Source organism: Danio aesculapii, unplaced genomic scaffold (genome assembly GCF_903798145.1).
Source record: "Danio aesculapii unplaced genomic scaffold, fDanAes4.1, whole genome shotgun sequence".
In the NCBI taxonomy this organism is placed as follows: domain Eukaryota; kingdom Metazoa; phylum Chordata; class Actinopteri; order Cypriniformes; family Danionidae; genus Danio; species Danio aesculapii.
Window position 1 is genome coordinate 45,001 of NW_026613681.1, and position 12,500 is coordinate 57,500.

Here is a 12,500-nt window from a genome sequence, read left to right on the forward strand (position 1 = left end):
TGGCCAGAGGGATTTTGAGCCATACTTCTTGCAGAATAGTGGCCAGGTCACTACATGATGCTGGTGGAGGAAAATGTTTCCTGACTCGCTCCCGACTGTGTCGGCCATAGGAGAAGTTCAACTTCACTTTCATGTTCATCAAACCACTCACCATTCTGTGTATTTGGGCATTATCATCCTGATACACGGCATCGCCTTCAGGATACAATGTTTAAACCATTAGGTGTACATGGTCCTCCAGAATGCTTCGGGAGTCCTTGGCAGCGATGTGTCCATCTAGCACAAACATTGGCCGTAGGGAATAGCATGATATTGCAGGCCAAACCATCACTGAGCCACCCCAATCCTTAATCTGGGTTTGCAACAGTGTTGGTGGTACGTTTCTTTGGGGCACATCGTAACTCTCCCGGATGTGGGAAACACAGTGAAGGTGGACTCATCAGAGAACAACACATGTTTTACATTGTCCACCGCCCAAGATTTTCACTGCTGGAAACATTGAAACCATCATTTGGCATTGGCATGAGTGACCAAATGTTTGGCTATAGCAGCCCTGCCATGTATTTTGATCCTGTGGAGCTTCCGACAAACAGTGTTGGTGGAAACAAGAGAGTTGGGCAGCTGTAGCTTTTTGGATACGGGTAAGCACCCAGACATCCTTTTCAGATAGCTTCCTCTTGTGTCCACAATTACTCCTGTTGGATGCGATTCATTCTTCTTGGTGGTATGCTGACAATACCCTAGATACCGTGGCTTTTGATACATCACAAAGACTTGCTGTCTTGGTCACAGATGCACCAGAAAGACATACACCAACAATTTGTCCTTTTTTGAACTCTGATATGTCAACTCCTAATGTTGTGTACAATGCAATTTATCAAGCAAAACTGTGATTTTGCTCTGCTAATTAAATCTTCACACTTTGCTCTTACTGGTGGAATGTGGGATTGGCCACCAGGCTGGTCAAATTTAGCCATGAAACCTCAAACTGTCATGGATTGGTCAGGCTCTCACGACCCCCACTCACGAAGATCACCATCACCTGACTTCTAATGAGCACACAGCTGCATCACATTCACGAGCACCAGATAAAAGCACAGCACTCCAGTCGCTCATTGTCCGGGCTCGTCTCGACGAAAGCGGACAACTGAGCGACCACTCAGCGTAGTCATCCTCAGCTAAACAAACGATTTACTTACCTGTTCTCTTTGTATTCCTCCTAGTCTTCCTGGTCCTCCCGAATCGTCCTGTCTTCCAGTCCTTCCAAGTCTGTGTCATCCTCTGTCAGCTGTATCTGGTGTGTGCTGTCCATCCTCGTGTATTCCTGTTACCCAGCCACGGAGGAAAAGACCCCAACATCATTCCTGATCCTCCTGGCTATCCTTCATGTGCTCCTTGTTGTCATTCAATAAACACCCTAACGTTTCCTTACCTCTGTCTCCTGTCCGCTTCATAACAGAAGCCCGGACCCATAACGACGACAACATGAGCACCCTCGATCACTTTCAAGAGCTGGTGGACCAGTTGAAGCGGATTCTACAGCCACCAGCTCCACTTTCCAACGCACCACCAGCACCGAGCACTTCCGCCTCCACAGTTTCTTCTTCGGCCCTTCCTTCCAGTCCCATGGCCCGACCAGCGCCCTACTCAGGCGGAGCGGGGGAGTGCAATGGTTTTCTGTTACAATGTTCCCTCATATTCGAAATGCAACCTTCTCTATATCCCACAGATAAGTCAAAGATCGCCTACATCGTATCACTACTCTCTGGACCTGCACTTAAATGGGCTGAGACGATCTGGAACCAAGCCGGGCCGGTCATGAATTCCATCACTACCTTCACGGAGTATTTCAAAGAGGTGTTTGGACGTTCTGATGGGGAAGTAGCCGCTGGAGAGCAGCTGTATCATCTAAAGCAAGGTACTCTATCTACACAGGAATATGCTCTCCGGTTTCGCACTCTAGCAGCTGCAAGTGGATGGAATGAGAGATCGTTGTTGACCACGTACCGGCTCGGCTTGGAACCCACTCTCCGAATCCAGCTGGCCACATTAGATGATACAATGGGTCTGGAGAGATTCATCCAACATTCTCTCCGATGTTCCGATCGTCTCCGTTCCTATCAACAGGACACCATCACCCCCTCGTCTGCACTCCTCCAATCGCCTGAGTCAACAGCCTCTCCAGAACCAGAACCCATGATAATAGAGTCTGGAAGACTGACATCAGCGGAACGACAGAGGAGGCTGACCCGGGGTCTGTGTCTATACTGCGGTGTCAGTGGACACACCCGTATGGAGTGTCCCCTTCGTCCCATTCGGACTTCAGTGAGTGTATTCAGTACGAATATTGAACAATGTAAACCACTTACTACCACCGTACAAATAACTACTGCCTCTATTTCTCTCCTTGTCACAGCCCTCATCGACTCCGGGTCAGCAGGGAACTTCATCTCCCAATCCCTCTGTCGTCAACTCCACCTCCGTACTGAGGCGTCCTCGCATATATACCAGATACAACCGATAACCCAGTGCACTCGATCTTCGACCCGTATCCATCGACAATGCGAAGACATCCTTCTTCAAGTGGGGCTGTTACATCAAGAGAGGATTCAATTTCTGGTTCTGGAGGGTGCAAATATGGACATCATTCTAGGGCGCCCGTGGCTGGTGAAGCACGATCCCATCATCTCTTGGGGCACAGGAGAGATAAAGAAATGGGGATCTGGATGTACACCTACCTGTTTTCCAAATCTCCCTCTTCAAGGTCGGAACCCCATTTCTTTGTTTGCAACATCGGTCGAGAGCCCTCCTGAGAAGCAGTCTATCCACATTCCTAAGGAGTACAGCTCCTTTCATGATGTCTTCTGCCCCAAGAGAGCTTCCCAGCTACCGCCGCATCGGCCATGGGACTGCGCGATCGACCTAGTTCCAGATGCCCAGTTGCCAAGAGGTAGGATCTACCCGCTCTCGCTTCCAGAGAATCAGGCAATGGAAGATTACATAAGGGAGGCTCTGAGTCAGGGGTACATACGTCACTCAAAATCACCAGCCGCCTCAAGCTTCTTCTTTGTGGCCAAGAAGGACGGAGGGCTGCGTCCATGCATCGACTACAGGGTCCTAAATAACGGTACAGTAAAATACCGATATCCCCTTCCTCTGGTACCAGCCGCTTTGGAACAGCTCCGAGAAGCTAAAGTCTTCACTAAATTGGACCTCCGCAGCGCGTATAATCTGATAAGAATACGTGAGGGGGACCAATGGAAGACAGCATTCGTGACCCCTACTGGCCACTATGAATATGAGGTCATGCCTTACGGTCTGGTCAACGCCCCCTCCGTATTCCAAAACTTCATTCATGAAGTCCTCCGGGAGTTTCTTCACCACTTTGTAATAGTGTACATAGATGACATCCTCATTTACTCCCGGAGTGAGGCCGAACATCGCCAACACGTTGCGGAGGTCCTACACACATTGAGAGAACATCACCTCTACCTCAAAGCGGAGAAATGCTCATTCCACCAGAAGTCGATTCATTTCTTGGGATACATCATTGATCAAACCGGTATACGTATGGATGGGAAGAAAATTGAGGCTGTTCTATCCTGGTCAGAACCCACTTCCATTAAGGAGCTCCAGAGGTTTCTTGGGTTTGCTAACTTTTATAGACGGTTTATCAAGGACTACAGCAGGATTACATCACCTCTCACTAATCTCCTCAAGGGTAAACCCAAAGGACTGGAGTGGACCAAAGAAGCAGCCGCAGCCTTCCGCCTTCTTAAGAAGGAGTTCACAAGGGCCCCACTCCTGACTCATCCTGACCCAAATCTTCCTTTCGTGGTGGAAGTGGACGCATCCACCACCGGCGTCGGGGCAGTATTATCTCAACATCATGATACACCGCCCCGACTGCATCCCTGTGCCTATTTCTCTCGGAAGTTGAGCCCGGCGGAGCAGAATTACAGCATAGGAGACAGGGAGCTGCTAGCAATCAAGCTAGCCTTGGAGGAGTGGCGTCACTGGTTGGAGGGAGCCAAACATCCGTTCCAGGTGATCACAGATCACAAAAACCTCCAATATATTAAAGAGGCCAAGAGACTATGTCCACGTCAAGCCAGATGGTCACTTTTCTTCTCACGTTTTGATTTCTCCATTTCCTATCGTCCAGGACCCAAGAATCTAAGAGCAGACGCTCTCTCTCGTTTACACGAGCATCACGATCATGAAGAACTCCCAACGAAGATTCTTCCCGAACACATCTCCATTTGTCCGATCACCTGGAACGCTCCTCCAGTCGTTGCCACTCCGGAAGCCCCTGCTCCGCCGGGATGCCCTCCTCATCGGCAGTTCATACCACCTGAACACCGGGTAGATCTGATCCACTCCTTACATACCTCGCTAGGCACTGGACATCCAGGGATCAACAATACTCTCTCGCTAGTATCCCAACGATTCTGGTGGCCAAACATGGCAAGGGATGTGAGGCAATATGTTCAGGGCTGTAAGGACTGTGCCCAATCCAAGAGCCCACGTCATCTACCCGCTGGAAAGCTCCATCCCTTGCCGATTCCGAACCGTCCCTGGTCACACCTAGGAGTGGACTTTATCACTGATCTCCCTTCGTCAGAAGGTAATACCTGTATTCTAGTCATAGTAGATAGATTCTCAAAGTTTGTCAAACTAATCCCTCTGAAAGGTCTTCCCACAGCCTTTGAAACAGCCGACAATATCTTTAATCAAGTCTTCAGGTCATTTGGTATTCCAGAAGATATTGTGTCGGACAGAGGTCCACAGTTCATCTCACGTCTATGGAAAGCCTTCTTCAAGCTCCTAGGTGTGGCCGTCAGCCTCTCTTCTGGATATCATCCCCAAACCAACGGGCAGACAGAGAGGAAGATTCAGGAGGTGGGACGGTTCCTGAGGACCTTCTGCAGTGGTCACCAGAGCTCCTGGAGCCAGTATTTGGGCTGGGCAGAATATGCCCAAAATTCACTGCGGCAACCCTCCACCGGACTCACGCCATTCCAGTGCGTCCTGGGCTTCCAACCACCGCTCTTTCCCTGGGATGGCGAACCATCTGATGTCCCCGCAGTGGATCACTGGTTCCGGGAGAGCGAGAGAGTCTGGGACGAGGCTCATCAACATCTGCAGAGGGCAGTCCGTCGAAGCAAGGTAACCGCCGATAGAAGAAGGTCTGAAGAACCCAGATACACACCCGGACAAAAGGTGTGGCTATCCACCCGGGACATACGCATGCGACTGCCCTCTCGCAAGTTAAGTCCCCGATTTGTTGGTCCCTTCACCATCGTGGAACAGGTTAACCCCGTCACCTACAAACTACAATTACCCTCTCACTACCGTATTCACCCTACATTCCACGTATCACTCCTGAAACCCTATCACGATCCTGTTCTTCCCTCCACAGAGCCTGACCACGAAGAGGAACCCCCTCCTCCACTGCTCCTAGAAGAAGGAGCCGTCTACGCAGTGAAGGAGATCTTGCGTTCCCGACGTCGTGGTGGCCAGTTGGAGTACCTGGTGGACTGGGAAGGGTACGGCCCCGAAGAAAGGACATGGGTTCCCAGAGCTGATATTCTCGATCCTAGTCTCATGGTGGAGTTTCATGAGAGCCACCCTGAGTTCCCAGCGCCTAGAGGCAGAGGGAGACCACCACGGCGTCGGAGGTGTCGGCCCTCAGGAGCGGGCCCTGGGGAGGGGGGTACTGTCATGGATTGGTCAGGCTCTCACGACCCCCACTCACGAAGATCACCATCACCTGACTTCTAATGAGCACACAGCTGCATCACATTCACGAGCACCAGATAAAAGCACAGCACTCCAGTCGCTCATTGTCCGGGCTCGTCTCGACGAAAGCGGACAACTGAGCGACCACTCAGCGTAGTCATCCTCAGCTAAACAAACGATTTACTTACCTGTTCTCTTTGTATTCCTCCTAGTCTTCCTGGTCCTCCCGAATCGTCCTGTCTTCCAGTCCTTCCAAGTCTGTGTCATCCTCTGTCAGCTGTATCTGGTGTGTGCTGTCCATCCTCGTGTATTCCTGTTACCCAGCCACGGAGGAAAAGACCCCAACATCATTCCTGATCCTCCTGGCTATCCTTCATGTGCTCCTTGTTGTCATTCAATAAACACCCTAACGTTTCCTTACCTCTGTCTCCTGTCCGCTTCATAACACAAACCTTCTAAATTGGCCAGTGTCTCAGTTTCATTGTCCAACCCCTGTAGTTATAAAGACACATTTCTTTTTTATAATTATTTTTTAGGGGTTTTCACCTTTATTGAAAGGACAGTGGAAATTTACAGACACAAAAGTGTGGGGAGCAGAGATAGGGGAAGGATCGGCAAAGGACCTTGAGCCGGGAATTGAACTCAGGTCACCGCAAGCACTTGGGTGCTATGTGTCGACACACTAACCCCTAGGCTATTGGCGCATACATAAAAACAAATTTCTAATAACTAATTTCTGTCTTTCCCATGATGACAGTGCAAACTATTTTTCTAGTTATTTTGCAAGATTCTATTTAGTTTTAAGTCATTGGACAAGTTTTTTTCTGTAGCCAGTTGAAAAAAAAACATTCTTAAGGGGGGAATGATATTGCTTTCAACTGCTTTTATTCCTGCCAAACTAAAAGAATTTTAAAAAAAATTCCATGCTCTGTTAAAAATCACTTGAGAAATATTTGAGAATCAAAATTTCAGAGGAGGGCTAATAATTTTGCTCTCAATTGTATATATCATGATCATCAGCTTATGTGAATGTACTGTAACATACCTGAAGAGAGCATTTGGATGCTAATCCTATGGCTTTAACAGTAAAATGTGACTTCTTGATCTGTGGTGTTTGAACAGGCCAGAACATGAGACTGGGCTTCATATTGTACATCATCTCTTCCTTTGGAGTGAAGGACCACTTTTGTACCTGAAAGCAAACAAATTCTTCCACCAGTAAGATTGAAACTACTATAAAACACCACTTTGATGCTGCAGACTGACCTTGCATTCATTGGGCTGAAGTACGTCTGTGTTGGGCAGTACAGTCAGAACCGTTTGGTCAGATCCACACAACCTCCACTTGAACTCCAGCGGCACTGTGCTTGTGTTCTTCACTTGCAGGGTTTGCTCAGAGCAGGAGTTCACTGCTGTGGGCTGAAAGAACAGACTGCCATCTCCCTCTACATTCACTGAAAGCTTTTCTGCTACAGCAACCACATTCAGTACCTGCAAAAGATTTATTTATCACAATGACATCGATTCAATATGCTTCTGCAATGTCACAACATTTATCCCCCCCCCCCCCTCTCAGAGTTGTATTAATTAATTACCCAAGTTCTTATATCAATGATGGGAGAATCGATGTGTAAATTCTTCTCCAGCACATCTCAAAGATTCCCAATAAGATTGGGGTCTGGACTGTGTAGAGGCCAATCCATGTGTAAAAATATAGAGTCTCACAATCTCACAGTTTGAGCCAGATGAATCCTGGCATTGGCATCTTTGAATATGCCTGTGTCATCAGGGAAGACCTGATTATTCAGTATATTAAGGTATTTAGCTGACCTTATACTCTGGAGAAATATACATAGCTGACCTCATACTTTGGAGAAATATACATACTTTGGCGTATAACATTGCTGAACCTAGACCTGACCAACAGCATACTGCACTCATCAGATGACATGACCTTCGTCCATTGCTCCAAAGTCCTTTCTTCATCCTCCCTAGCAAATTATAAAAAAGCCTAATTTTCCAATTAGCCATACCGATAAGTGGTTTACTTAAGGCCGCACAGCTGCTAATGCCAATCCCTTGAGTTCCCTTCGCATTGTGTGAGGAAATACTCTTACTTTCACTATTAAACATAACCAAGAATTATACTGTTGTTGTTGTTTTTATTATTACTTTTATTTCACTAGACATTCACATGGTCACCGTTCTCAAGCATTTAATTTTTTTCCTAACACATTTTTTCCTCAAAGATGATGGTTGCTCACAATCCTTCCTGTTTTTAATAAAGTGTTGTTATTAGAAGCTGCAGCAATCTCCTTAGATGTTTACTTTCCTTGAGGCATGCCAATAATTTTACTCTTCTGAAAAAGATTAACATATTGTCCATCAACACAGGATGTGTTTTCCTATATGGTTGTTTAAGAAATGAGAAGCTACTCTCTAACATCAGTTAGTGTAAATAACTTGTTACCAGCTAAAAATTTAATCATACATGCAGTAATTATCCAATGGGATGCTCTTACCTATGTGCTTAGTTTAATCCAGGTGGTGACTTTTTTTAGAATGAGTAGTGTATTATATTAACCATCATATTATTAAAGTAGCCTAATTAAAGCTACTTAAAGGGACAGTTCACCCACAAATGAAATTTCTGTCACCATTTACTCATCCTGCTCAATTTCCAAACCTGTTTTGAGTTAAATTTGATGGAATATAGTTTGTAGAATGTTGAAAACCAATAGCCATTGACATTCTTAATTTTTTTCTCTACTATGGATGTCAGCAGCTTATGGATCTCATCATTCTAAAGTATCTTTGTTTGTGTTCAAGAGAAACAATTTCAATTTTTACATAATTTTTCACTTTAAATTATTACTTTGAATATAATTTAATGTATTTAAATATGTTCCGGCTATGTAGAAAATAGTGTTAACCTGTGTGTAATTTGGGCTGGCATTCAGATGTAATGTCAAAGGGATCCTAGAAGGGTGGTCTGGTGATGGAGTGCATCTCAATGTGAGGATCTGGTGACCGGCTGGTGGCACCAGACCACTGGGTGGCAGTACACACACTGATGGGCACTCCTCAGGATCCAATCTAAAGATCAAAGGTAGATCCCCTGTATTCTGCAGGAGGACAGTGCGGTATGACACCCGTTTTAGTGCAGGGAATACCTGTAGGGAAATTAATGGTTTTAAAACTTAATCTTTTCACCTATATGGTCTCGCTACATAGCATGATTAAAAATGTAAAATTTATTAAACTCACCACTTGAGGGTGTTGAAGAGAGAAGTTGGGGACAAAGGGCTCTTTTCCAGGCTGAAATGAGTGGCCGGTTACTCTGACTGTAAGGCTCCAGGGTGGGCACAAAGTCTGATCTTCCACAATTCTATGATTCCTCAAAACCTGCAGATTTACAAGCAGAGTTACATGTTGCTTGAAATGTCCATATTAAAAACTAATCTTCACATAATATCCAGTTTACACTATGATTGGGATTTTTTTTTTTTTTTGCCAGTTCAGTGTACTGTTGTATACTGCTGAATGATTTAGAGATCATTAACACAAAAGTAAAAATTCTGTCATAATTTGATCACCTTCACCAAATCTGAGTTTTCTTCTACTTTTGAATACAAAGGAAGATACAGTATTTTGAGGAAAGTTGAAAATCTGTAACCGTTAAGTTCCATAGTATTTGTTCCTCTTCGGGAGGGGAACTTCAATGCTATGTGGAAACTTCCACTGTGGGGATTTTGTCAGAATCCAAACATCTGAAAGTGTATACAATCGGGCCATTGAAATGCCAATGAGTTGGCAGCGTCAGCATGCACAGCTGGCACTACTTACAAATGATCTTGTAATATAAGCTGAGGCATCCTTTTCGCTTCAGACCTTTCACGAAGCTTCTGAGAGAGTCATATGAGGGTTTCTCCGACTGTTACCGCAGAGAGAGAAAGAACGAGAAGGCGGGCTGCTTCTCCCAGTCCAGAGTGTGTGATACAAGTTGACAGACGGTCAAGCTGGGTTTCTCCCTCGCCTGACATTCCTTGGGTCCGGTCCTCCAGAGAGGTATGTATTGTTGCAAATTTCCTAAAAGAGCAACACGGTTGTGCAGCTTTTTTAAGACGTCGCTCCGACAGTGCCATTGCGGGCTCGCATGTTGCCTCTTCCTGGTGCAATCAGCCTCATCTCCTGTCCAAGCGTGTAGGCTATCTGACTCCCTTAGTGCCAGAGCCGTGGCCAAATTGCTTCCGCCCTGCACACTATGGCCACCTAACAGAGCTACCAAGTGCAGCCGCTGGCCCAGTTGCACGAGGGTGGTTCCGACCCAGGATTGTTACACGCAACTGCAACTGACTGTGCTCTACGGACCACAAGTCTGCTGCATGTTCCCTGGGAAGGACGAAGGCCACATTAGTGGTCCAGGAGTGCCACCTCTGGCTAAACCTGGCAAACGAAGATATGCGCGAACTTGACAAGCTCGTTTTCTCACTCGCCCATATCCCAGGCTGGCCTGTTCAGTGACACGTCTGTGAATTCAATCAGAAATTCATGGCAGTGCAGTCGGATGCGATGGGCAAAGTAAGACCGCTCCCCCAGCCGAACCATCCACATCCACTGCTCCTCGCCAAGGGCACCAACCAGTGCTCCCCGCCTCAGGGTGGTAAACGGACCGCAAAGCGTCCCTGAGACGGGCAATCTGAAAAAGACAAAACTTGCTCTTGACCCCAGCGCTCCCCGGATCAGCCCTCCCACTCTGCTCTGCCCCACCACTGGTACGTCAGCGATCGTGCCGATGATGCCGCTAGCGAGGGCTCTGCTTGCCTGGTTGGCTCAGGCCCCCCGTCGTGGTGGCTCATTTTGCACGATCAGACTCGGCTACGTGATTCAATTCGCAAAACGGCCTCCCAAGTTCACGGGCGTGTGTTTCTCCAGTGTCCGCCCTTGTCTTGTAACAGGAGAATGCTGTCCTTCTGGTGAAGGATGCAATCGAGCTGGTCCCTCCAGCCGAGATGGAGAGAGGGTTTTACAGCCCGTACTTCATCGTACCCAAAAAGAGCGGTGGGTTACGGCCAATCCTAGATCTGCACGTTTGAACTGCAGTCTTTACAAGCTGCTGTTCAGAATGCTTAGGAAGAAGGGCATTCTCCAGTGCGTTTATCCTTGGGATTGGTCTGCAGCAATAGACCTGAAGGACACATACTTCATGTCTCCATACTTTCACGCCATCGTCAGTTTCTGCGGTTTGTGTTTGAAGTTCGAGCTTTGCAGTACAAGTCCACCCCTTCGGGCTCTCTCTGTCTCTAGGGAGCCCTAGCACCCCTTCGGCCCGCGGGCATCCGGATACCCAATTATCTCGACTGACTGATTTTAGTGCTCTCGGGATCAATTGATTACGCACAGAGACAGGGTGCTTCGGCACCTGGACCTATTGGGGCTTCAGGTAAACCGAGAACAGAGCAAGCTCATCCCCCAGCAGAGCATCTCTTTTCTCGGGTTGGAGCTGGACTCGATCACCATGACGGCGCGCCTCCCCCAAGAGCATGCCCAGCTGATGCTGACCTGTCTGAGAGAGTTCGACAGAGAAACTGTGGTCCCACTGATATTATTTCAGAGTCTCCTGGAGCATATGGCATCCGCAGACGCTCCATATGGATGCTCCATATGAGACAGCATTGGCTTCACGATCGGGTCCCAAAAATTGAATGCGCACCGGGTGACTGTCACACCGCTGTCTCAGCCTCTGGACGGACCCTGCTTTTCTATAGTCCTGTGTGCCTCTAGAACAAGTGTCCAGGCATATCATCGTTTCGACAGATGCTTACAGTTGTGCTGGGCGGCCGTGTGTTGTAGGCATGTAGCTGTGGGTCCATGGTAGAAACCTAGTTGCATTGGCAGTTTAATTGCTTGGAGCTGTTGGCAGTGTCTCTCACGCTGCGCCAGTTTTTTACCGGTGATAGAGGAAAAACGTGCAATCTAGCGTACTGGCTACACAGCTGGCCCTGGAGCGTGCGTTATACGCATTTCTCCAGTGAGCCTACTCACACAGATACTGTGTAAAGTCAGGGAGGACGAGGAACAGGTCTGTTTATTGCTCTCACATTTTCCTGAGACCCCGGCCCACCTAGGTGCCCTAGGTTCCTGCAGTGTTCTTTTTTGACTATGTAGTGAACCTGCAAATGCTGCCCACGAAGGAGGCAGACCCAGCCCCTTTATTGCTGTGTCCTGTTCGCGCTTTGCAGATTTATACGGACCATACTCAGAGCTTTTAGGTCCTCTGGGCAGCTTGTTAGCCGTGTCCTTCAGGAGTAAGAGCTCACAGCGTGCATCCTTTTGGGCGTTAGCACGCAACACCCCTCTAACAGACATTGTAGAGCTGCGGGCTGGGCGACACCTAATACATTTGCGAGATTTTTAAACTTTGAGTGGAGCCGATTTCCTCACGTGTGCTGGGAAATCCTGGTGAATGAGGAAATTCGGTTAGGTGTTGTAAAATGCCTGCTGCGCCTTTCTCTCTAACACAGAGATACAGAGGAGTCAGGTGTTGGCCCGTTACGTTGTTGGCATGCCCACTGGTCAGACCGTGTTCTGGGTATAGGTGCCTGCTATGTGCGATCCCCACTGGCGATCCCATATGCTCACTCAGCCACGATGTAGTCCCTCCTCTGAGGTGGGCTCGTGTCTTCCCTCCCCGCTAACCATCTTTTTCATATGAGTACTCCCCCTTCTCAGGGCTAGTCCATATGTCCTCTTGCCTC

At 47.7% G+C, this 12,500-nt stretch overlaps 1 protein-coding gene across 1 annotated transcript in view; it reads right to left on the reverse strand.

Moving 5' to 3' along the window:
- LOC130220188 (cilia- and flagella-associated protein 65-like) overlaps positions 1 to 12,500 on the reverse strand; it is a gene marked incomplete at its 5' end in the record, with an annotated part of 32,090 nt that overhangs the window by 15,528 nt on the left and 4,062 nt on the right. Inside the window, 4 exons of the mRNA XM_056452566.1 lie at positions 6,788 to 6,934; positions 7,009 to 7,233; positions 8,676 to 8,915; positions 9,010 to 9,147. Coding sequence (XP_056308541.1) covers positions 6,788 to 6,934; positions 7,009 to 7,233; positions 8,676 to 8,915; positions 9,010 to 9,147 — 750 coding nt within the window. The remainder of the gene's footprint in view (positions 1 to 6,787; positions 6,935 to 7,008; positions 7,234 to 8,675; positions 8,916 to 9,009; positions 9,148 to 12,500) is intronic.